Below are 26,040 nucleotides of genomic sequence, written 5' to 3' on the forward strand. Positions count from 1 at the left end.
AGAATAACTTTATTTCACAGGGCAAATACAGCCAAGTAGTGATTCCAGAGTTGCCCGGCAAGCATCAGCTCCATGATCCGTCAGTAAATGTTCTGCTGATGGCTTGAGGATACAGGCTCTATCGCTAGTGTTCACATTAATTGATTTCTTAGGTTTAGATTTCAAGTGAAATACATTCAGACTTGCTCCTGTCAAAGCACTGCTCACAAGTACGTGGTTGAAAGTCACTGAGGAGTTAATTACACAGTTACCCGATTCATCTGAAAAGAAAGCAACACTGCTGCGACCCAGAAAACCCTCCCTCTCTCTAGTGCTGCTGCTCAGAGCCTTTTCAGCACACGGCAGGATAATATCCCGTCATTCTTCAGGCCTTTGCAGTAAAAACAGCGACTAGAACATACAGCAGCAAAAATCAAGGCAGCATTTAACTGCACGTTCCCAGCACATTTCCCCTCTGCCAGTCTCAGTGATCAATAACTGGCCCTCATACTGGCACCTGAACGAGGGAGTACGGCACACGTCAGCCACCCTTCACGGGAGGTGCAAAGGGACTTGGGTGTGATGCAGATATTTGTGCTTAGTGCTGGCAGCTGAATGCCCCATACCCTGTCTGGAGAAGGACAAAGCTTGCCCAATTTCAACTAGACGTTGTTTTGGTTTTTTAAAATGTTTAATAAATAAATATGGCTGCTGTCAGTACGAATGGAACGTAGCTCTCAGCCAGCAAGGTCAGACTCTCCTGAGTGCTAGCCTGGCTCTCCTGTGCTGCTTGCCTGGCCGTCCACACTGGGGAGATTCCTGCGCTTTCTTATCTGCATATCTTCATCCTGAAGGAGCAAAAATAAACAAACAAGGAAATTAAAAAGTACAAATTCATTCTTCAGCATCCTCTCCAAGCTGCATAAAACCTGTCCTCTTCCCCTCCACCTCTTCGTCATCCACCAACCATTACCCACCGGAAACCAGCCCAACAAACAAAATCTTTATGCCATGACTCCAGCTCCTCACTCAAAGCACCGCAGCTACTTACATCCTCGCGTGGGCAGCTACCCAGGCCGGGCACCTTCCCAAGCCGCTCACTTGCTCCCACTGAGAAACTGTTCATGTCCAACACAACAGGCAGCTTCACCTTTTAAACCTGCCCGCCACTCTAGCCAGAGTAAGAGCGGCAGGGATACGACCCTTCTGAGCTTTGCTGCTCAGGCTGTGGGCCACATGGTGTGAAGTCTGGCCTCAGTGCAGGTTTTCCTCAGGGTGGACCTGATGTCCCACAAAATCAAACAACTTTGGTCGGAAGGGAACTCTGGAGCGTACAATACAATTTTCTGCTCTAGGCAGGGCTAACTCTAATGCCAGATCTGGTTCTTCAGGGCATCTATTTGGTTTTCAAATATCTGCAAGGGTGGAGTTTCCACCACCTCCCTGCACAGCCCGTTGCAGTTCTCAGCCATGCTTACTGGGAAATATTTCCCCCTGTACCCAGGGAGGATTTCCTTTAGTGCAAGTTGTGTCTGTCACCTCTTGTCTTTTTGCTGTGCATCTCTGCTGCTGTCTTCTCCACAACCACCCAGCAGGCAGCTGCAGACCGCAGTCGGATGCTCTCTTCACCTCCACTCCTCCGAGCTGGAGAAGGCAGCTCCCTCAGCCTCTCCTCGTGCCGTACGCCCTCCAGCCCTGACCCACCTCGCGAGCAAACCCACAGAGCTGCACGGCCAGGTTTTAACCGTGGCCAGGTTTTACCACACACAGCACCGCTGTAGGCGACTGACCTGAACAGGGTGAGCACGCGCCATTTAGTGTCTGTACTACAGGAAAAGCAAACTTATTTCTGCACAGACCTCTTCACCAAGTCCCTTCCAGGTGCTTCTCTCAGTATCCTTCCTGACCCCTCCACCTCACACCCACCGCACACCATTCACATGGGACTCAGCAACAACACAGGCACTGCCTGTTTCCAGGGCAGTTCGTACCGAGTCAGAGTCTTCTTCAACCTGGTTGCTTATGAAATTGATATAATCATCCTTCTGGTTGTCCAGAATCTCTTCCTCGTACTCAGTCTGGTAGTCTGACTCATCTAAAGAGAGAAGAGAGAAAAAACCACTGGTTTTAACTAGCATTCAGAGAGGCAGAGAAAACTGGAAGAGGAATGATAGCTGCCTCCATTGAGCCCTGGCGCAGGGCAGGGTGACTGCTGGCCAACTCTCTGCAGCCCAGTGAACTGGGACTACTCAAACACAGATACCAGGTTTCCAGCCAGATCACAAAACAAACCGTGTCCTGTACGTGCATTGGTGTCCTGGAGCCCTCTAGAATCTAAAGAGCCTGGAGCAAGAGCAGTGAGATATGAACTGGCTGTGTTATTGCCGCGGGTGCCAGCTGCCCAGCCCAGTGGGACACAAACGCTGGCCATGGAGAGATGCTCCCTGGTGAATGCTCGTCACAGAACAGTTGCTGTCTCCCACCTGTCAGTCCAGACAAGACCTGGAGAACACCTTCAGAAAACGTGCCTATCAGCTACCAATCCAAACTGCCCTGGACACATCAGCCACAGACTCACTGGAAACAGGGACTTCCAGGCATAGGGCGAGCTCTTCCTGGTGCGGAGATAATAATTGTGTGTCTTACAATCTCTGGTCCCACAGGGGACAATCCCCTGCTCTCTCTGGTCATCCAGCAGATTAACATAATTTAGGGAAGCTCCAGAGGAGCACACTGAGGCACAGCAGTCAGCAGCAGGACATGCCACCAAGCCCCCAGTCCCCAGCACCAAAGCCCACTCCCAAGGAACGAGACACATCAGCGCAGAGTCAATGACTCTTCCAGCACCTGGAGATCACTTCAGGGTCTGTACAACAGACAGCAGGAGAGTCACCTGCCAACAGGACTGACTCTCCCCCACACCAACTCAACACGCAACAAACGTGCCAGGGCAGACGCCCGTCATCGGCCCCAGTACGCACCCAACGCGCCCGCAGCCGCTGCAGAGCCCCATCCCAACCAAACGCGGAACCGAGGCACGCAGGCAGTGGAACAAAGCAAGCGGCAGATGGCCACCTTCCTTTTGCACAGTTTCTGGCACGCAGTTTTTCAGAATGCAAGTTAAGGCATTAAAATGGCAGAAAATCATTTTTCTGTGACACTAGTTTTTCCACCACTTTCATGAGTTAATTCAAGTGTGCTTTCAGTTGCTGAAGCAATACCTGTTTTTCAGCCCACTAGTGAAGAAAGTGGCTCGTGTTTAAACCGGATTCTTGATTAAGTATTTCTTTTGGGAACAGTCAATAGCATCTGCTCCACGCTGAAGACAACAGCACAGACTGTTCCACAGCATTTTCTTCTAACACGATAACTACAACCAACTGCTAGAACATTAGGATTAAAGACATTTGGTCTTTTTTTTTTTATTTTTCAGGTTTTTTTTACTGTGGATCAGATAATTATCATTAGTTTATACTAAAAACACTACTGATAATCTTTGATAAAACCCACCAGAGAAACTGGAAACTCATCTGAACAGCAACAGACAGCACAAACAATAGTTGGAAGTTTACAGCTCCCATAAAACTGACTACCATCAAAACCAAACTCCTTGATTTTCCAAGCAGTACTCAGCATTTAACAGATCTTTATACAGATAGAAAAAACAAGAGAGGGGTGTCCCTTCTCACACCTTTCTCACAGCAGCTCTGGGAGCTGGAGGACTAGAGGGAAAGGAGAACCGAAGGTGGTCCTGCTGTCCCTAATCACCACCCTCCATTGCCCCGCTCGAGGCTGAGCGTCTGGGGCTCAAGGGGCGACCGCTCCTTTACACTACAAAAGCTCCCAGAAGCATCAAGCAGGACCGAGGCCTCGTTGCCCTGCTTGACACACCAACACCCAGACACCCCAGCTCAAAAACGAGCCCGTGAAGAGGAGATTACGCCACAGAAAGGTACCCGAGCCTCCCGTTAGTGGGGGGAGCATATTCACAGCAGGAAGGGCACACTCCTCACGCCAAAGATTTGCTTTGTGATTCTGTAGCTTTTAGCATTTCTTTTATATACACCTGATTTCTGCAGGCAACACCACATTTGAAGAAAATCGGTGCTGTGTGGCTAGAGGGTTTCTGTTTCAGTAACACTGACAGGCTTCAACATAACTCAGGGCATCCAGTAGCTCATCACAACCTAAGGTGCATTAGTGCGTCTTGACAGAAGTACTTTTTAAGCAGCAAAGATGCAGAGCATGACCTAGTGCCTGGTAATTGTGTCCCTGGAGAAGTTTTGGGATGTCTCCTGCTTCAGCTGTATTGGAAGACCAGGCATTTGACACCACGATTAACATTCCTCTTTCCCAAATCTTTTTATCCAAATGACTGTTGCTACAATTGCTCTGCTACGTGACTTGATCTCCTTCAGCCACTGCGCGCAGCAAGCGTGCTACCTCGGCTCACACTGTGAAACCTGGCCGTGAGGACAGCCCAAAGCATCGCTGCTTTGAAAAATGGGACATGAAACCTGCTGTGGGAAATCACCAAAGAGCCTGCGCAACTTTGGTCCTCAGAAATCCCTTACAGGTGGGAGCGTGACCAGAGATGCGGCTGAGCCACCCTTGGAGGATGGCATCTGTGCTGCCCTGGCCATGGCCACGGCTGCGTAAAATGCAATTACAGCTGAACAAAGACAGAAAATCCCAATCGAGAAAGTGTTTGGATGCAGAACAGAAACACAGCCCCAAATACTGCAGTGGCTCAGCTGTGAAAGCGAGCTTCTGTTCTCCTCCAGATGCTCCCACACCTGCTCACTGGCAGTACAGGCACCCTGGGTCCAGCACAGGGCTTCGCCCAGCTTCTGTCTACTCACCCTTTCCTGAGGGACAGTCTCCCCTTTTGTTTTGGCTTTTGTTGTTGTTTGTTTATTTTTTAATGGTTTCAATCACTGCTCTCACTTTGCTCAAGAGTGGAGAAGAAACCTCACTGCCCCTTCCCCCCAAAGATACAGCTTCTGACCTGGCGGCTCCGCCAGCCTCTGCCCCTCAGGGCCTTTCATCCTTTGTACTGACGTTTCCCCCTTCCAGGCTTCCCAGTCAATCAGCACAGGATCTTTTTCATTTTCTTTCTTCAGAACGAAATTATTGGCATCATTTCTCCACCCAGCCTGAGATCTGCAGTATGCTGTCAGGACAGGTAGAGCCTTTCTACATCCCTGTGGTCCGAGATCTCACTCAGGAAGGGATTTTCAGGGAGAAAAAAAAGGTTTCACCCTCTTTGACAGTGCCATTTCACAGCCAGGCTACCAAGAACCACTCTGTCGTCTTACTTACGTGGGACAAAAGCAGTCAGACCATCTTCACCACCATCACGAGCAGACAAATGCAAAGGCACGTACGAGGGACCATCGGACAGCCGCAAGGCCACTGCCAGGGAGGTGTCACTCTCCATCTGAGCTCACCTCGGTGCAGACCGCTTCCCCCATAGCTCCAGATACCTCTTCAGCAAAAGCAATGCCATCCCAGAGGCTCCGAGGAGATGCCACGTTCGGAGGAATGCCTTTACAGCCACTGCCCACCAAAGAACGGGCAAGGTCCCTGCATGCAGCGCAGGGAGTCACCCACAACATGAATACGTGACAAGACACACGGTCTTTCAAGACACACGGTGCCCACACGCACAACTCTCTCCTGCCATCCTCCCCCCTCCCCTGGAGTCTCTACAACCAACAGCTTTCAGCATCTGCGAGGAGCACGTGGCACCTGCCCATCCCGTCCCGGGTAGCCCCTGCACAGGCCCTCCTTAGCCCCACATCTGCCCTATCTACTTTCTGAAAGACGTGTCCCTTTGTTACACTCGTGTTTGTGGCCTCACCCAGCAGAAAGCAGGTCCTCCTAATGGGGGCGAATAATCGGAAACGATATAAAGGAGGAAGATCCATCCCAGTACACTGGTTAAATCATAGCAGGTCTCAATGCCTACGCCTTAACTAACCATGTTACATGAACTCTTCATTCTTATTCACAATGGCTGTTTCAACCATATTTGATTAATATTTTCTTCATAAGGCATATGATTGCAATTAGCATTTCAAATTACCACAGGGACATCTCTACAAACAGTCACAGATGGGAGGACTGCTAACTTTAGATTTCCCTCTGCAAGAACAAGAATTGGGAGGAGGGGAGAGACTGTTTATAAAGAGCCCTAGCACTGGTGAAACGCTCGGAGATTTCAGGCCTGCAAAGCTCTGATCCTTTTTGTTAAATGAGCTTCGGTTATGGCATGTACAGGGGACTGCTGCGCAGGGCACGGCTGAGGCACAAGGCACTCAAGTGCCTTTGTGTTAAGATGCAGGAGCCGTTACCTCTTCCTCATTAGTTCACTAGCGCTGCCCGTAACAGGAGCGTACAAAAAGGAATGGAGCCAGTGAGTCACTCCCGATCCTACTCACAACAGCAGGGAAAGCTTTAAATCAGCCTCTTCCTGTCTCAAAAGGACATGGACCACAGAGCAAAGCCATCGCAAGGACATGGGCCAGCACAAGAGGAACGAAAGCCTGTCTTTGCAGGAGTTGCCACACGTGTTATTTCACTCAGATTAGGCTAACTTGAGTAGGGATTACTCCCACCGGGAAACCACGCCAGACCACGCCAGTAACAGGCTGGCAGCAGATGTCTCGCCGTGGCAGGAACATCCGACTCCCACCCTGTCCCGGAGGAGGCAGCAAGAAGGGGCACACGGAGGGTCTGGCCTGGGCAAGCTCGGGCACACCTGCAGGCAGCAGCTCTGGATGAAGCAGGGAGACAGCCCGCCACTGCCGGCTTTGCTCAGCAGACACCAGAGCCGGCAGCCAGCCCTGAACTGCCACAATTTACAGCATGGGGTGTTGAAAGAAAGCCAGTAGACAAGGGATGCAGGAGGAGCAAGCCACCATCCCTGCCTCGCTGCCCTTCCCAACGCTTCCGCAGCACCAGCCGGATCACCCGACTCACCATCTGCCACGGGTGCTTTCACGGGCTCGATCCTGGACACGATTTCTGCCAGGTCCGTAAAAGAGGTGGTGGGACAGGTCACGTTCTGAAACACAGCGTTAATTTTTAGGTATGTTAACAAACATACACAAAAAATTCAAACATTTTTATCATATAAAAATGATATTGAACAGACAGAAAGCTCCAGAGACATAAATTCTCCACAATTGCCCCCTCAAAAGCCATTACTCATCAGTGAATAATTCACAGAACAACTCTCCTGATGCAGGTCTGGTGGCAGAGACAGGGTTCCCAAGTGCAAACAGTGGGACAACCTCTAATGGCTCCTCCTCCACCCATGCAACAAGAAGCCTTATTAAGAATTCAGCAAACTGTAGAAAATACCACAAAGACAAGAACCAGAGGGTTTGGACCCCGTGACAGACAGTGCTCGTTCTACTCGTTTGTTCTCCGTCTCTTATTTTATAAGAGGGACCGGCTGGGCCAGGTGCAGCCCCCAGGGAGCTTTTGCCTTCCCCTGGGAGAAGGAGAAGAGGCCCCAACGCCCAGGTGGGACACCGCGTGTGGCCCAGCCCTGAGCCTGCAGAGCAATTCCACGGAAGGCTGCATGGACAGGCGGGCAGCAGCCCAGGCACTGGGGCGTCCAGGGCCCGCCCGGGCACCCCGGCAAGCCGTGGAGCTGGAGGTGTTGCAGTGAGCAAGAGCCTGAGGTACGTGGTCCGCCCGCAAGGAGAAATATTTCCCACTGTAATTCCTCTTTTCAATAAACCCTTTCTATTTTTACTCTGTCTCACCCAAGCAGTGGGTTGAGTGTTCTCTATTTTGAGAAGTTGCCTGCTCCCGCTTCTCCTCTAATAAAACCCAACTTTGGCATTTAAGAACCATTTTGGTCTTCCCGCATGCCATGCCATGAGCAGCCCTACCTGCCTCCTCAGGGCCAGGCACAAGGTCACCAGATGGAAACCTGAACCCCCCTCACATTGTTTTAAAACCAGTGACTTTAATTAGTACAATAGCACACACCCCAGAGGAGAGAGACAGGGAAGAGCTGGCAGGGGGCATGTTATCGGCATTGGGCTGCTGGGAATTGCTGTGACGGCCGTCTTTCTAAATGCCCAAGCCTGTCCACGTGCTTCCAGACAGGGCAGGTTCCTAACACAGGGCTTTTATGAGCAATTCTTTCCTCTTCTGGCAAGAGCACCGATACTATGAATCATACAACCCCCATGGGGGTCACAGCAGAAGCCCATTACAGCTGCAGCAGATTGCTCTCAGTTGACCTTTAATCCGTAACTAACTTTTGATGTAATTTAGTACAGCTAAAGCAAGGTGCAGATCCAGGACAAACAGCTGGTGGGGAGCGGTGGACAGAGAAAAGCCCAGAGGGAATTAAAAAATACCTGTATGAAATGAAACAGCAGTAGCTTAGGACACACACTTTAAAATATACGGGAGTCAGGAAGCTCAGAAGCTCAGTTTGACCATTAAGGAACCGTCAAGAAGGGTGAGTCAGTCCAGTCTCATTTTGAACATCTGACCTGAATGGTCCCAGTGAAGCATTTGCAGAAGGCTGTTCCCCAGGACAAGGGGAAGAAAAAAAAAAAGGTACCTACATCTCTACATCTTCATTTTGTGCCATATGACTAAGCGAGGGATATGTGCCAACTCTGGCCACCAAGCAGACACAGCAGTGTTCAAGGCAATCGCCTGCACTCTAAACGTGGACTCTTACCAAGCGGACAAAGTGGCTGCACCCAGCGCTCAAGCAGACATGCGCCGGGCTGTCCTTGGGAGCACAGAGCAGACAGGGACTGGCTTTGGAGGGGACAGAAGTCCAGGGCACTATATGAACAGCTGAACAAAATCCTGCAGCGACTGTCGCCAAAAGGTGCTTCAGGAAAACCATCAGCTCGTGTGCTCCCGCAGACGAGTTGTGAGGACAGATGAGTATGAAGGCAATCGTAAGTGCGACCGTACCCGCGGGAGCATCTGTTACGGTCACTGACATACAGACGATCCCGCCTGTAAGCCTGTCAGAGGATGCTTGCTGAGGCAGCTGCCCCCAAAGTCTTTGCACTAAGACTGGAACGCCACTTGTGGGAAACCAGGTGTCTTCCCATGCTCGTCTGATGCTTTGCAAACAGGAATTTCATGTTTAAGCACTTCCTCTTACTACTTTTAAGGACAAAACCACACTCCCATCAGTTAACACAAGACAAAGAGGTGTCTCAGATTCATTTAAAACCTACTCTAAAACCTTTCTGCTGATTTTTTTTTTTCCCAAGGAGGAAAGTATTCTCTTCAGCAACATCTTTATTAAATAAATTAGAGGAGAAAGACAGTTACTATTGTAGTCTGCTAGATTATATTTAGCTTCGACTATGAATAACACTTCAGTAGACAAAACTTCCCCGAGGAGATCCAATTAACGGTATTGCATTATTCTGTGCTGGGAAAGAGTAAGGGTTGTTCAAGTGAAGTTTATGTAAGGTTCCTGTTGCTTGTGTCTTCAGTATTTGCATTTTTGAGACAAGATAAGCAGTGATTGAATGATGAAAGGAAAGGAAAAGTATCTAAATGATTAAATATCTGGAGTTTTTAAGTAAAAATTCAATGCTTACGACATGGAAAAAAGATGATAAGAAACCGCGCTCAGCTCTCAGATGTTGAACACTCCAGAAATAGATGAAAAACTAAAACATAGAGCGCATCAAAACCTTCGCTAATGAAAGGCAAGTTAAAAATATCAGCTGTTATCCCTGGAAGATAGCAGAGCTGAAGGACTTAAGTGACTCTAATGGACTAAGGAAAAAAAAGACAAACACCCCAGTGGGAGCCTGCAATACTTGTTATTTTGTAGAAATAAATCTACTGAAACAAAAGTCAGATGAAAAAAATCTTGGTTTTTACTGGACTCCAGAGTTTTCAGAGGAAGAGCAGATGATCTCCTATGTCCTTGGGAGTACAGCCTGGAACTGAGCCTTAGCATCAGTCTGGGAGAATGCACGAAGCTGGTGGTTCCCGCTCCATAACCCAGGCAGTTTGTTGAGTCACTCTCCCGAATCCATTATTTTCATACTCTTGGTGTCTCAGCAATCAGCACTTTCTGCCTTGTTATCAAGTGCATACGCAAAAATGCAATGACAGGCTATGTTTACAATGAGTACATGACATATTTGATCTCCAGGGCAGTTGAAGGGTCATAAAAACCAGGGTAGATTGTGATAAATGTTCAACATGCTGCTTGACACACAGCTGTAATATCATGCTTTAACCAAAATATTAGCCTGAATTACTGTATCCCATATAATGGGCAATTTTAAAAGAAGTCTTCTTTAAAAGAAGCATTTGTTACAGCAATGAATATGTTTGAGCTTGTTACCAGCTGGTGATAAAAGTTAGAGGATGAAATAGGACATATAACCATTCCTGAGACACGCACAGTTGTCTCTCCCTCAACTTCTCCTTACGACTATTACAAACACCTACCAGCTTATAACTAGTCTGAACACAAGGTGTCAGAGGCAGAATGGGGACCCGTCTTCTGCAGCTCAGACTAATGTATCTCCTAGGCCAGGTCATCTTCCCAGTGAGAACAAGGTGAGGAGTTTTGGGGCTCCTCAGGCTACTCGGATCTCCAGCTGTTTCCCATAAAGCTCAGTCCCTGTGCTCCTCCCATAGCCACTCACCCTGCCAGGCAGCTTGGGTGGGATTTGGCCGATGACAGGAAGCCACCAGCGCTAGTCCCCCTTGGCTCCCTTCACGCAGCTGGAGCTGAGGGTGCCATTCATCTTCTCCCAATGCAGCCATTTCCATTTCATCAAGTGACTCACACCCCACAGAGGCTCATCTCTCTCCGGTGACAAAATAGGGCACCTACCTCAGATGTGGGTGTCATCCACCCCCCGTTGCTGGGCTAACACCCATCCCTGCAAGTACTGCCCTTCCTCTCCCCTTGCTCACGCCATCTCCCTCCTAGCGAAAGTGCTCTACCACCGATCTCTTGAAGAGCTGCAAATCCTCCATGTCATTTTTCACCTCTATTGACTTTCCTTAGTGAGGGTCACTACAGTTATGATACATTTTGGCAATCACTTAAAATATTACTGCTCATTTCCCTATCTCTAAAAGACAATAAAGATGAATTACTAGGTAAAACACAAAGCCTTTTGTAGCACTTGGGTTTTATATCAGAGGAATTCAAAGGACGGTAAGGATAATAAGCTAATATATTACAATATTGTACCCAAGTCCTCAAAAAGGTGATAACTGTTTCTTAAAAACAACTGAAACTTCCCTGCCAAGAAATTCAGTCAGCCCACTGAGTTATGAACCAACTCTAGAAGCCGACTTCAATCCTTAAACTGTAAAGCCAAGAGAATTTTATCCTGCTTTTAAGTAGAAGTCTTAACGGGACTGTAACCACACAGCAACACTATGTAGCCTGCAGATTTACCACAATCAGGCATTTACCAAAATGTACATTAACTGCTCGGATGCGCTGAAGTGGGCAGAACAAGGTGCGTGAAACCCAGTACCTCAACAGCGCTGCAAGCTTCTGCGGAGCCTTAATGACAGCTCTACAAAATGCCTTTTCTAATACAGGAGCGAGGAAGAAAAGCAACAAAGGAAGAAATCTATGGCTCTGCAGGGATTTTATCTCTTGGCTAAAAACACATCTCCAGCAAGGGTTTTGTTCAGGTTTTTTCTGGAAGCATCTAAGAACATCCTGAAAGCTAGCAATGGCTGAGATCAATGCCAGCGATCCCGATTCACATCCTCTGTGATGAACACTGGGCAGCTGGTGGGAGAGAGCCACTGCCCTGGCAGACCAGTTTCTAGTAGCAAGAACATCATCCAGGTAGCACCTAAAGTTTGTGTCACAAGAATAAATGAAAAATAATTCTTAGAAGGTTACTTGTTCCTACCCAGCATTACTCAGGGAGGCAGTTCAGACGTGCATACAAGCAATGGGTACAAAAGCAGTCCATCGCCTGAAACCACAGACCATCCTCTCTCACGGGACCTGCTGGGGCACAGCCGCAGCCCTCACTCCAGCGCTCGGTGCAGAAGGCAGCTCAGCCAGCAGCATTCAGTGCCCTCAAGACTGCTGACGCACACAGGGAAGGAGAAGAGAAAGGTGGGCGCGTAAACACGTACACGTCAGCTACGTGTCTCAGAAAGTGCTGGTTACTGGTGAGCATCCTGCCTTCCTTCGAGGACATTTGTGTTGTGAACGATTCCAGGTTACAAACACAGTATCAATAACCTGTGAGAATGAAACAGCAACAGGAGAGCCGCCCTACAGAGCGCTACGTCGGTTCCTGGGGTTTCAGAGACTGCATCGTACTTGCTGAGGATACGGATGGATCTCTGCATGGGCACACATCAGATATCGGGGTGGACAGGCAGACATCAGATCGTGGGCTCTGGCAGAGCACGCTTTGGCCACACTTGTACCTGACAATCAGAGAAGTGCAGGACCTCATTCATCCAGGCTATGGTTCAAGGTGGTTCAAGGAAAGAAGTTTCTGAAAAACTGATCATACCTTTTCTTGCCTAAAATACAGTTTTAACTAATACATGCGTGCTCACAATAAGGACTTGAAGCAATCGATCGTTCTCCTTCACACCCCTGCCCAGTTTCTGGGCAGCACGCAATCTGGCGTGCATCAGCAGCTCTTGCACAATACCGCATTTAAACTGAACACTTACATCAGTTTTGGATTTGCAAGTCTCTTGCCTGTCTCTTAGCATCTTGTCAAGGACTCCACTCCTGCACCAGACATTAAATACTGTTTTTCCATGCTGATATCCCACTTCCTGGAAAAAAGAGAGTCAGGGGAAAAAAGTAATTAATAGCTAAAACCCCATTATCTTACATCTTTTGCAAATCAGTAGGAAATCTAGAGGTCTATCCCAAAGCCAAGATGTACTTTTGCTACCTTCCAGCCTCAGCTACATAAGCTGTTCAGCCTAAGAATTAGGGGAACGATTAAGCAAACAAGGTGCTATTTTAAGTCCAAATGCTAACTTGACCTTTGACCCCACAGTATGCCATGAAAAGTGCCACCTGACACAACTATTTTTACAGCAGCGGCTTCAAGCAGGCAGTTCACAGAATAATGCCATATAAAGAGAAGCTTAGGAGGCATATGTATATGCCCTTCCAGTACAGGCTCTTTCTTTGGAAGAAGGTATTAATTAATTTGTGTCTTTTGCCCCCTTGGCTCAAGTCTAGCAAAGAAAAGTTACCACAGGGCACACGGTTCCAAAATCTCTTGCAATGAGTTAAGCCAGACAGCACTGAACATGCAAGCGTTAGTTTGCTGGAGCAGAAACGATGGCCCATGGACAACACCCCAAACCCACAAACTCCACGTTCCTCTAACTTAAACGCATAAAGTAATTTGCACTTGGAATAATAACATGGTGCTGTGCCCTTAGCATGGAAACAACTGGAAAAAATAAACCAATTGCTCCGAGTTTTGCTCTTTTTCTAACAAGATGGTAGAAACGGTGTTGAAAAATCAAATCAAAAGGACAGGGCAACAGGTGTCAGGAGTCCTGGATCCTATTTCCAGCTCTCGCGCTGACAGCACGCACTAAACCTCAGGCTTGCGTGGCAACTCCAAGTGCTGGAAGCAGCCCTGGCTGAGCTGGTATTGTCTCTCCTCTGGTTTTTGGACCAGGGTTCAAAGCACGGGAGGCACTCAGGCTGGAATTCACCTCTCGTAATCTATGGTAGCTCCTCAGCCCAGGGTGGATGTGATTACTCAGGAGGAAAAGGGACTTGACAGATCTACAACTGGCTGGGTCAGGTTGATCCAAAATAACTGCGAGAACTTGAGCTTCAGGAAATGACATGCAGCCGACTTATCGCTCTAGGCTGATACAGAAGAGAGGCTTTGACAAGAAGAGGGGATTTTTGTTCTTTTGAACGTGCTGAATGGTTGTATAGTGCCCATTTCTATTTTCTGTAAAATACAGGTACATAGCTGAAATAAAAAACCCCACTAGTTCATAGCCTATAATGGTAAAGGAATGCCTAGGATGTCCTCTCCTTTAAGGTCAGCACAGTTTAAAGCTTCCCTGTGGACACAAGTTATTTAGCTACACTGCAGGGAATGAAAATCCAGGAGGGTGCTGCCCTTCCATACCTGCGGTGTCTTGTGCCAAGAACTTGCTCACAGAAAGTGACATCTTTGAGAAACCCCACTTTTCTCCAGTTTTATTCCACTGAGAAAAATTTGCCTGGCATCTTTAAATCTCTTTAACGACACCAAATTAGACAGAGACAGAACAATGATTTGACAGCTTACTATCTGTTACTGTGATGAACTACCAGATCCGTCCATCAAGGTTTTCAAAATGGCCAGGGCACTCCGTCTAGCGAAGAATATTATTTATCAGCAAAGTCTTAGATCCACCATTGGCAGACAGCACTGTTTGCCCAGGAGCCATGAGACACCAAATATCCTTGAGAAAATACTTATATTGGGGAAATCAGCTGTTGGTTTGGAATAGCTGCTGTTTGGTCCTAAGGACTCTCTCAAATGCAAAACTGGAGGGCTTAATGGTATTACTGGTTTTGTTTAGTATTTATAAGACGGTACTATAGAAATCAACCTGCAGCCTAATGAGTATTGTAGGTTCTCACTATATCTATAAAGGACATCAACTTAAAGGAAAATTGGTGGTGTTTTTTTTTTCCAGCCTAGGAGAAGCGCAAAGCTATGCGGAAACACCTGAAGATGGAAGGTGCCTGCATGGCTGAAGCAGGCAAAGAATGGAAAGAGACAGTAAAATAACTTCCTTGACAAGAGACAATGAGCCAGAATTGCTATCATTACCTCAGCCTGGGCAGAGCCGTTTTTGTTGTGAATGCTGAACTACGTCACTACGACGACTCAACTGCACATCTGGAGTCAGTTCTTCCCATGCTGGTTTCTGATACGTAGACAAACAAAACTAAATCCCAGAGATGTGTAACCTGGTACTACCCTTTTTACAACGTCCTTCCACTGACATTGTGCCATTTTCCTGATACCCTATCAGGTGCAGAGGAATTGTGGATGATATGTTTTATTAATAGAAGTGTTGAAACGTTAACCGAGCCAGATATTTTAGCATGTTGCCCTCCATTTCAGTGATTCACGGCCTCCCCTACAGACTTCTGCAAATCTTTCATGAGACAACAAGCTCCATAACGAAGGGAAAGAAATGACACCATTTGACAAACCCCAACTGCCCAAAGCAGCTCAGACACCCAAGAGGTTTTTACCAAGCAGCTGAGCAATAATTGTCATGAAACAGAGCGAGGCAACTGATCCATTCACAGGTCATTATATAATCAAGATTACTAACTCGATTTCTGCTGTTAATCCAATCTCACAGTCATGATATCATTCCACAGCATTATTTAGCGTCACTTATTCACTCTGTGCCAACTGAACTCTCTTACTCTCCAACAGCTTAGGCACTAATTAGCACCACAAACCAGCAGATTTCTATGGAACGGCAATACGGGGGAACTGCCTTCCTCAGGATGCACTTACACAGATTTCATCGAATTTCCCAAAGTCCAGGGTTCCATATCGGTCAATGGGCGGCCGGATATACTCGCAGTAATCGCTGTTCTTCACCATCTCCAGCTGCCGCACACAGCACACGTATGCAAGCCGTGTCTGGATCTCTGCCATATTCAGCACCTGCCAACCAGGCCAGACCCACCAATCATGATTAATTCAGAAATTTCATTTCAGAATATGTTCTGTTTTCATAATGGAGAAAAAGCAAGTTATCTATCAATTTTTTTTTCCCCAAGAGCACACAGAAGCCTGCTGAAGCCTTCACACATCAGCACCTCCATCTGTTTCCCAGGCAGTGTGGACAGCTAGCCGATGAGTCTCCATAATCCACAGCAGAAAGGGAACTGCCTTCAAACATATTTCTGCAGTTCAAGGTTGAACTGAGTCTTTCATTCCAGATTATAGTGGAACCTTAAGAGAGAGATCTGTGCTGAGGTGAGAGGGGCACAGTGATCCTTCAAGGCAGAAATCAGTGATGATCTCTACAGTACCAGGGCAGAGATTTCGCAGAATGGGTGAGGTTGGCAGGGACCTCTTGAGATAGTCTAGTCCAACCCTCCTGGCTCAAGCAGGGTCAGCTGGAGACCAAGACCATGTCCAGCTGAGTTTTGAATATCTCCACAGATGGAGACTCTACAATCTCTCTGGTTGGCCAGTGTTTCACCATCCCCAGTAAAAAAAGTGTTCTCTGGTGTTCAGAAGGAATCCCATGTTTTCATGTGTGCCTCCTGTCATTTGGGCAGTCATAATATTTCACTGGGCACTACTGAGAAGAGTCAGGATCTTCCATTTTCCCCCACCAAACACTCCCACTACGTGCTGGGAGCAGCATGGTCAACTCTGCCAAGGCACAGCAGGGCACTCCACAGCTGCACCAACTCCAAAAGGCCACTTCTCAGGGAGAGGAGACCTTTTCAGGGAAGGGAGTTATTACAGAGGAAAAACTTTAGATTACAGAGCAGTACCCACAGCTTGTAGTATTTTCCCTAACTTTGGGAAGCACAAACAAGTATTTTACTTCCAATTCCAATGGGGGAACGTGTTACTTGTAATTGGGAGGGAAGAAGAAAAAACAGCATTCACTTGGGGGACAGCTGCAGAGCCAGATAGTTTAGGAAATGCAGATGAAGTAACAGAGTTGGCCTGACTGCATGCAACAAGAAAAAAAAATAATCATACTCTGCAGCCCAGTGTTTATCAGCAGTAGTAAAGCTAATTACTGCCTAGTGCTAAAATCTCCCTAAATCAACACTTCAGAGACATACAGGATAGAAACACTGACTTACTTTTATTGGTAAAATTCATAAATTCTGACTTTATTAAAACTTACTGCACCTCTAAGGAAAGGTTTCATTGCTCTAACAATTCTACCATCCCCTTCCCAGACTGGGGCTGTACCCTCTCCCATCTCACTGCCTTTCCTTTGGTGTCAGGGCACTGCCCAGCTTGTTTTGTCCATAAGTAAGAGCTCAAACTGAAGAAACAAGATGGTCTGTCACCAGGCTTGCTCCCTGAATGAACAAGGGGAAGCTTCCAGCTCTGTACATAAAAACAGCTGCCATTTTAATATAGCCTGCAATACCTTGACTTTCTCAGCCAGTGGGTTCCACCTCTTCCAGAGCAGCCACCAGCCAGACAAGCAGTCACCGTAGTTGGTGAGGTCTGTCTCATCCCGGCTCCCCACATCGATCGCGATCACCACCTTTGCGCCCATGGACCTCGCAACATCAGCTAGTGGGAAAGAAGGTCGTATCAGTACCGATGCTGCCAACCCTGCTGCTGCTCACCCAAAGCTTACGTACACACTGCTAGGGAGCATATCACCCGACACGGTACCTACCACAAGTGTCTCTGAACAGCCTCAGGTACAAACATTTGCAGCAACTCTGCCGAGAGACCGTGTCCTCAGGGAGGCTCCTACCCCACCTGCTCCATTTGCACGGAGAGATCCCAGCGTGCTGCCCGCTCCGCACTGACCCAGCCCCTGCATAACCTCAGGGTGAGTTCCCATTGCTGAACTGCTGGTAAACATCACTTATGGGGTAAGTTTTACCCTGGGTCAGCAGGATGAACCTGACTCTCTCTGAGGCCACACTGTCACCAGAACCAACGTGAAGACAGCAGCAAAACTGTACAGCATGGAGCAGGGGAGAGGAGGTGACATGCACAGCTCAGGTCCAGGTACACCAGAGTAGGTATAATGTGAAAGAGCACGTTAAACCCACCTATTCTACCTCGTGCAGCAGTTCTCATGAGAACACAGTATCTGGGGGACGTGTAGAGAGAACAAGTGGCAGTGGCCTTAAAGAGGAGAGTCAGCAGTGCAGGTGTCAACCCTGCAGACAGAAGGTAATAAAGGAAAGGAGCAGCGCAGGAACCAGATAGCAAGGAGAGGCTGGGAGAATTTCAGGCTAAGAAAAGCTTTGGGATGCAAGAGAAAGATTCATGTTTAGAAGTGGGAGAGAAATGAGGCAACACTTCCTACTTCAAGGTCAGTAAAAGGACTAGCTGCAGCCTTTGGATACGGGCGAGGATTTAGGGAAGTGCCAAGGGAGGGAAGAGAAGGACATGTACCTCACAGAATGAATTCATATTTCTTCCACACCCCCAGAGTCCAAGATAGTTGCAGTTTCCAGAATAGTTATGCGTAGGAAAACCACAGCTCTGAAGAGCCAATTTAGATGCTTAATTTAGACACTTATTTAAATCAGATCTGTTCTGTAACTTGGATTTATATTCCTGGGCTCGTTCAGTCTATTGTATCTTTTCCACCCAGTGTCACCTGCATGCGTGCTCTTTGCCCTCTCCAATATGTGCAGGTGGAAATGGTGCCTTGGTTTGCAATTCATACTTTTGCCTACAGACACAAACAGGGAACATCAGATGCAGATTTTGGGGGTCTATTTTGTGTTATTTCAATTTCTGATTTTTAGGCAAATACAGCTCTGATGGAAAAATATAGTCTGTGTTTGTCTTGAACACGTAAATGATTTCGTTGCTCAGATGCGGAGTCTCTAGCTTAGATTCCTTCCTCTTTCTTTGTACACAATTATAGTCACAATCTGCAATGACACCACATGTGTCTGCTACCTTGGCCACCCTCCTGAGCCACCCACCTTCCAACGCTTTCTGGCTTTGATGACAACCCTGATATAAAACACATCCCAAACACACACAAGTGAATTCACATGCTTTGGACCCTTTTGGGGTCCTCAGAACACCCCAAACTCCACATCACTCTTTTGAACGTCACATGATTCCACCCCTGCCACGTGCTAGCAGCTAACCGAGACACTGATGCCTGTCAGCTGAACCCTTCAGGCACTGGGTGACACCAGTCTGAACAACAAAGAGTTAATGCTGTTGCTTTCTCAGAATTACTTCTTATTCAACTGATACTTTTCAAAAAGAAACTCAAAGATAGACTATATGTTCGTAGTTTAATTTCTGCTCTCTCCTTTCAGTGAGCACTAAAATAAATTCAAAATTAGCTTGGAATTATAAAGTTCAGAATACATCTATGAGGAAATACTTCATAAAAAAAATATAGTCTTAATAAAGCCCTGATAAAGCAAACACCTAGGAAACTGAGAACAATGACTCCTGGTAACCATCATGAGATTAAAGGTGTCCGCAATATTTCTCCTTGTTTCCTTTTTTGGGAAAAAAAAAAAAAAAAAGAGGACAAAGTTTTGCAGGCTGTTTGACAGCTGTGTTCTCAGTAACTTCTTCCCAATTGATCTGTGCACCTACCAGGAAGGTTGTTGATATAACCTCCATCCATCAAGAGGTGCCCATCCTTCGGGTCACAGAGAGGAGGCATATACCCAGAGAGGGACATGCTGGCACGGACATACCTCCACAGAGAGCCTGCAGGAACGAGAGGGAGGGAATGGCAACAGCATTAATTACTGCCACACAGGTGGGGTAGGCTTTTGCACTCATTAAAATAATTGGGAGATAGAGGCTCTCCTGAGAATACCCTTAGAAAGTTATTAAAGCAATTTATTATTTTCTATACCATAATCCTGGCTAGGAGGAAAAAAAAAAACCAACACAAACCATCAGGCTATTCAGACATACTATCAGGCAAAGGCTTTAGAAACCACAGTTTTAAGCCCATGCCTCATATTTATTGCCTTCAAGGAGATTTCAGCATATGCCTGACTGCGGGGATCATCTTTAGTGCTTTGTTGAGCTTACACTGATAAGGAAAGGAAAAGGCTTCTCCTGGGGACAAAGGGATAGAAAGAATAAGCAGATGGAAGTGCAGCTCAAGCCATTATGTTCTACAGAGATCCACAAAAACCAGACTTTTAGCAGGAGCTGAACATGAAAAATATATGATGTAGAAGCCCCAAAATTCTGTTTTCTCTGCTCTGTAATAAGCAAACATTTTCACTTGTAAAACCAGTGTGAGTACATGGTGGCGATCTTGTCTCTTCTTAGGACATTTCTGTTAATAGTGCTGTAAGGAAGGAAGTTTTAATCTTTTAAGCAGTTAGAAAGAGAAAGTTTAATCAAGTAGAAATATATTGGATCTGTTTCCTGTAAAACATTCTGCTTTAAGGCTCTTATTTACTGATTTCTCACTTAACATTTGCATCAGCTGAATTGAGAAGACACTGCATTTCCAAAGAGGCCAAGAATCTCTTCCGAGAAGCAAATATTTAAAATATCAAAAGTAAGTAAGACTTGCAGTGTTAGCTCTCTTTCAATAATTAACTACTCGGTGCTTCAAACAGCAATTCTTTCCAGCAAACTGGGAATTGATTTTTTTCTTTTCTTTTTAAAATATATAACAGTTTGTTTCTAATTATAACCTAAGCATGCCTACTGTTTAGCACAGGTCAATACTGGCAGATTTGGGTTTTATTATTAATAGTTTTAGTTGAGTTGAAACTTCCACCCAAGAAAAATGCTGACTTCTTGTGTTACACCCCACAGATGAAACCAAGATGGGCAACTGCAGCAGCTGGGAACTTCCTTCCTCTCCTTTCAGTGAATTCTGGAGACAACCATAACTATTCTCCAGCTGACTTCTATCCTTATATTAAACTTCCGCAGGGACAAACAGCTGGATGGAGTGAGTTTCCTGACCTAAATTGGCTTAACCTGCTGCAGAACAGCAATACAAAACCTCTAAGAAAGGTTAATCCTTTGTCTGCTCCTTTTAGCTCCCTTGGTTGTCCTCGGTCAGCGAAGCCCCGGTGTCAGTATAATTTAGCGGTTCTGTAACCCACACCCTAACAGCCGGAATGGAGACTCACCTGCGCCAGCTCAGAAGACAAAACATCAGAGACGTGGCAGCAAAGGCTTCAGCTACCCAAGGGGTAGCTGGTAGGCTTCTACTCTCTTCACTGAAGCCTGAGTCACTGCACCGTTACCCCAAATAGACAAAAGCCAAAGCAAGCATCCCACAGGGCTGCCACCACGTCCTGACAGCAGAGCAGACAGCTCGGATCTTTCTCCTCTGTTCAGTCAGTAAAGTACATTACAATTTTCCACCAGAGAAATAAAGAGGACTGGACACAAATGAGAACCTAACCCAGCCTCTGCTTCAGGCACAGGAGTCTATTGGGAAAACAGCTTCATTTATGGGAATTTAAATCTTAAAATGTTTTGGTTGCATTAGCTCTGATTTATGGCTAACACACCTGCACTTCATGGGATGTTTTAAGGAAACAGATGGTGTCAACGGACCCATTTCCTCTCTAAACAGTGAATACAGCATCTCATTTAATTTCTTCCCAACAGCTCTGTTCCTTGTTATCTGTGTACCACCACAGTTTGGTGCTCAGCAAATAAGAGAAGGGAGAAACAAAAGGAAAGACAAATTTAAAGGCAAGGAAAATTCCAGGAACAAGGGGTGACAAAGTCTCACATCATTATTTAAGACCTGCTGCCGGAGAAGGCCGCCTGCACACTCACCGTCTGTGTGGACCCTCATTGCTGAGGCTGTGATGTCAGTTGTGATCGTGAAGTAAGGAATCCACAGATCCTGCAACAGAGGAGGTCCCAATTTTACTAAATCTATAACCTTGCACTTAAAACTAAAACCTGTGCCTAACACAGACCAAAGCAACAGCCTCTGTATCTTAACAGACAGAGCTGTAGACACAAACGCCTGCATGGATGGAGAAAAACCCATCAGCCTTGTGTTTAGGTTCATAAATTTGTTTCTTATGCAAACACTTCATGCAGAACCAAGGCAGACAAAAATCCTTATTTCCTTTTTTTAATAGCAAAAAATACTGGTTCCGGAAGACTGGCCAGCATGCAGAGCAGCACAGAAACCTCATCACTCAAACCAGGAGTTCACCTTCCTTCTGAAATCTGTTTTTCTTTCAGATGAAGTGTGTGTGGGGGGGTGTCTGATGACAACTCTCATCTAAAGAGATCCCTAGGCTGTTTATTGCTGGAGGACAACGTGAAGGGAAGACTCACCTTTCATGTATTCAGTCTCTAAATACCTGCTGCTTTTGGCCTCCCCTGGATACACGGCACAAAGTTAGAAAGACCTTTGATCTCACCCAATATGGCCATTCTTGCACTTCACCCAACTGTTTCCACTCAGGGTGGGGTTCATCCACTACACAGAGCAAGTCTTCCATAATTGTGTTCACCATGGACGGGCATGCGACTACTCAGTTACCTGTAACCCCAACCTGAGACTGCAGCAGGCAGCATCGTCCTTAACTCAGTTCCTGAGACACCACAGCCCAAGACAGAGAGAGGGAAGAATATGAGTCATGGTCTCTTGACTAAATGACGTTCAATTTGTACCTTGTGATGATGAAGCTAAGGGTCATTTCAGCAGGAGATGCAGAGCAATGCTGGTGAGACCCAAAGCTGCCTAGAGGCAAAGAGGACGCCACAAAGCTTTGCAGCATTACCTACAGGAACAAGCGACCCTGCAAGGCAGATCGTCAAGACGACCCCAGAGGTTGCCTGAGATACTGCAGGGTAAAATACCAGTGAGGAGTGTGGTAAATAACCTACCTAATAAGCAGGATGATATACAAAAAGAATGGCCGAGCTAAGTCCTTTACAAGTTTATTCAACAGGGGCTGGACCGAGTCAACATGCCCTGCTCCTGGCAGGGGAAGTTCTCATTTTTGTTTCAGCCATGTCTGTACTCACACCCCACTAGCAGGAAAATTGAGCTGGGAGGTAGCCTTCCAAATGCATTGGAGCTTGTTGAGGAGAGGATAGTTTTGGAAAGCCTCCATGGTGTCTAACGAAAGGGTTGCTTGCAAAGGGAAAGGAGGAGGACTTGTCTGAATAAATTGAACCTATGCCCAGAGAACAGCTGATGGGTTTCTGTCAATCAGTAAAGCTGAATCAAGGCTGAAGAGGTAAACCTGCTTTCCCATCCAGTCAGCCTCTCTGTTCACAGGACAAGGTGTCTGGGTCTTCTCTAGCATAGCTTTGATGTGCCTTAAACTCAAGCCAAACAAGGATTTGTACTCCAGCTATCAGCATGAGCCGAGACTGACTCTCTGGTCAGTCTGTATTTCTGGTGTAAGTTTCTGTGCTGTTCAATACGAAATTCTGAACTGCCAAGAAGGAGGGGTTTTTTTCTAGTGAGTTTAATCTCTTAAGCAGCTCTGCAAAGATGGTGGAATTGGGGAGGACTAACAGATGCTGCCCAAGTATTACAACCCATCTGGTATAAATGCCATAGGAGGGCGGATGAATAAAGTGTGACTACGAGAGTATTAGGGGTGCCGCTCCATGCTAAAGATATTCTGATGATTGCAGATCTCAGTGCATCAACCGTATTTTAAGCAAAAATAGGGGAATCGGGAAAGAAGTCTATCTGACACTTCCTTTCGTATTCATGCAAACACATGCGCAAAGGAAACTAAACCAAGACCTATCACGCAGTAATAAAGACTGCATTTCTCAGATATCGTTTCATTTATTTTCGGGACAGAACATTATTCAAGTCTGAAACAAGACTTGATAAAAGTATTTTCTGATTCCTCACACCTGAACCTCCAGCTGAGATAACTTGCAAGAGCATTTTGTGCTTCTGGCACAGGGGATAAAAATTGCAGAGCCTGGTGCTCTCCTGGAAGGATGGGCAATTTCAGAGGAGCAATAACTGTATTTCCTGAGAAATATCTTTTAAGCGCCCTGCCCTGGATTTCTGCGTGCTTTCCCGGAAGAACTTGCACAGGCTGATCTCTTCTTGTGGGGCGTCTTTGGCTGACATCTGTAGCAGCAATCATGGGGGTTGATGGTAACCAGGGCTACCCCACAAACAGCACGCTGGGAATCAGGAGACACCTACGTTACAAGGGCTGTTAGAGAGCAAATTTAAGAGAAAATGGAAACCTCCCTTTCAATGTCAGAAATAACAGTTCAACGTAAGTGCTTCTGCTCCCTGGCTCTGATGCAGAAGAGGGACGAGGGCACGTGTGAGAAGTGCAGGAGTGCCACCTCACAGCCATGGGTAGTAAAAAGGAGGATCTGGCCCAGTGCTTCCTAATTTTAAACTTTTAGAGACACAAGGGCCAGTATCCACCCCAGCCCCTCAGGTACGAAGTTCTCAGGTTCTGCTACGATCCCTGTGGATCCTCCCAGGAAGGAGCAGTTGTGCCAAGCATCCAAACACAACCTATGTTCGTAAGGCTATCATTAACTCTTGTTAATATGTATTTCCAGTTGGAAATCATTGCTACCCACCCCCCTCCAAAACAACTCCAACTACTGAGAAAAGACGGATGTTGGCAGTTTGGACGCTCTGAAATAATGCTTTAAGAAAACATTTGTTCAAGGCTTAATGCGTCTTAGTTCAGCTTCTGTTACTTTATAAGTTACCCTTTACACTTAGGCAGCTTTCAATTTCCATCTGTCTAGTGACATGACTGGTTAACCTGCGCTGATAGCACAAATTGCCACGCAGGGGTAACTGCCTCTTTCCTGGCAGAGCTACACAACATTTCTCCTTGTTTATCTGATGGAAGTCTTCCGACATGAAGACATCCTCAGGCACAGACTGAAGGGTTTAGCTTATGACACTCAACACGCACACACAAAGATGATGCTGTTGCATGCCTCAGAACTGGACTTCTCTTGGACAAAACCTTCCTGTGACTCCAAGGTTAGAACAGATCATACAATTACAGGTGTTAAAAATCTTAAGGAAGGAATCTACTGCATCTTAAAGGCAAGTACAATAAATTGACTGCTGAAATCAAAAGCAGTGATAGTAGACCAGGGGAAGCTGGTGCCACCTAAGCTCAGAGGAGATTTTCTTCCATTTTGTCACTCACTCCTCCTCAAAGCTCTGCTCAGCATTACCCTACAGCCTCTCACTGCAATGTACCATCCACAATTCACACCAAGTTAACTGAGAGAAGACCGTGCTTCGCACCACCAAGACGGTCTCAGCGCTTTGCACAAGGCAGCTGCTCAGCTACATCAAAGCAAGTAGAGAGGAGCTGGTTTAGTCATTGGACAATCCCATGTTTTCCTGTCAGGCACTGCTGGAACCAAAGATAAGAGCTGGAGTGCTTCAGGAAGGGATACTCATGACTAAAGAACTGAGAGTATGGCTAGTGCTGCCCAAATAACAAAACAAAAATAATTCCAATCTCGGAAGGACTTATCCCTCTAAAACCTGTTTGTTCCCAGCACCATCCACTCCGCACAGCAAAATGCTATTTTAAGCCATGTTATGATTAATCACTTACTTTCATACTTGCATTTAAGTAGGGAATGTTTTAGATTATTTTAATAAATATATTTAAAGTATATATAGTGTTAATTTGCTACATAATCTTTCATCACAAGGATTCCAAACACAGGAATAATTCGGTTAAAACTACAAATGAGGTAAGATTGCAAGACTACCCAAACACTTTCTAAGCTTGGTGATCTAGGAAGACAACCATTGATAATGTGCTTTATAAACGGCTACTGCTGGGGGACAGAGGATAGGTGGGATTCTGAATGTGGCTATCAGCTCAGGTAGACCGTTCAACATCCAGCAATTACAAAAGGTCACCATATGCAAAACAGTAAACAAGACACTTGGATGTTATTGCAGTTTTCAATAGGCTGTTCATAAAAACTCATTCTAGCTTCAAAAATAAAATTAAAAAAGCCAAGCACATTGCTACCCTCTTCAAGACCTTCTTCTGGTGTGCCCTAAGGGTCTCTTAGACCCGATTTGCAGAAAAATAATAATAAAACAGTCTCAGCAATTCTACTTCAGTGACACAATTTTAACTTTTGTTCTGTTTGACAAAGGGATCCCGTTGTCTGAGAGAAGAAGTAGCTACAAATGATCTACTCTTTGTGTTTTCTAAATCCACCAAAGTGAAAGAACAGGCTCCTTCCTATATTCACATAACATCACATTCACAGCTTTAACATGTTTTCAGTCATCCCACAGCCCCATATCTCATATTAGCATGGAAGAAAGCTATTTCTGCTACAACAGAATACAGTGACATCATTTACTATACATAAA

The 26,040-nt window shown here is 46.3% G+C and overlaps 1 protein-coding gene across 3 annotated transcripts in view; it reads right to left on the reverse strand.

The window, feature by feature from the left end:
• PNPLA7 (patatin like domain 7, lysophospholipase) overlaps positions 1-26,040 on the reverse strand; it is a 125,659-nt gene continuing 99,619 nt past the window's right edge. Inside the window, exons 29-36 of one of the 3 annotated variants that reach the window (XM_072883478.1) lie at positions 21,486-21,555; positions 19,308-19,424; positions 17,137-17,285; positions 15,522-15,674; positions 12,679-12,786; positions 6,964-7,048; positions 1,971-2,074; positions 1-827 (exon numbers count right to left, since the gene is read on the reverse strand). In XM_072883478.1, the coding sequence (XP_072739579.1) occupies positions 747-827; positions 1,971-2,074; positions 6,964-7,048; positions 12,679-12,786; positions 15,522-15,674; positions 17,137-17,285; positions 19,308-19,424; positions 21,486-21,555 (867 nt within the window). In that variant the 3' untranslated portion in view covers positions 1-746. Of the gene's footprint in view, positions 828-1,970; positions 2,075-5,301; positions 5,566-6,963; positions 7,049-12,678; positions 12,787-15,521; positions 15,675-17,136; positions 17,286-19,307; positions 19,425-21,485; positions 21,556-26,040 lie in introns of those variants that run through there. The other 2 variants (XR_012045731.1, XM_072883479.1) reach the window with 2 other exon arrangements.

This window comes from Ciconia boyciana, chromosome 18 (genome assembly GCF_034638445.1).
Source record: "Ciconia boyciana chromosome 18, ASM3463844v1, whole genome shotgun sequence".
Taxonomy (NCBI): Eukaryota; Metazoa; Chordata; class Aves; order Ciconiiformes; family Ciconiidae; genus Ciconia; species Ciconia boyciana.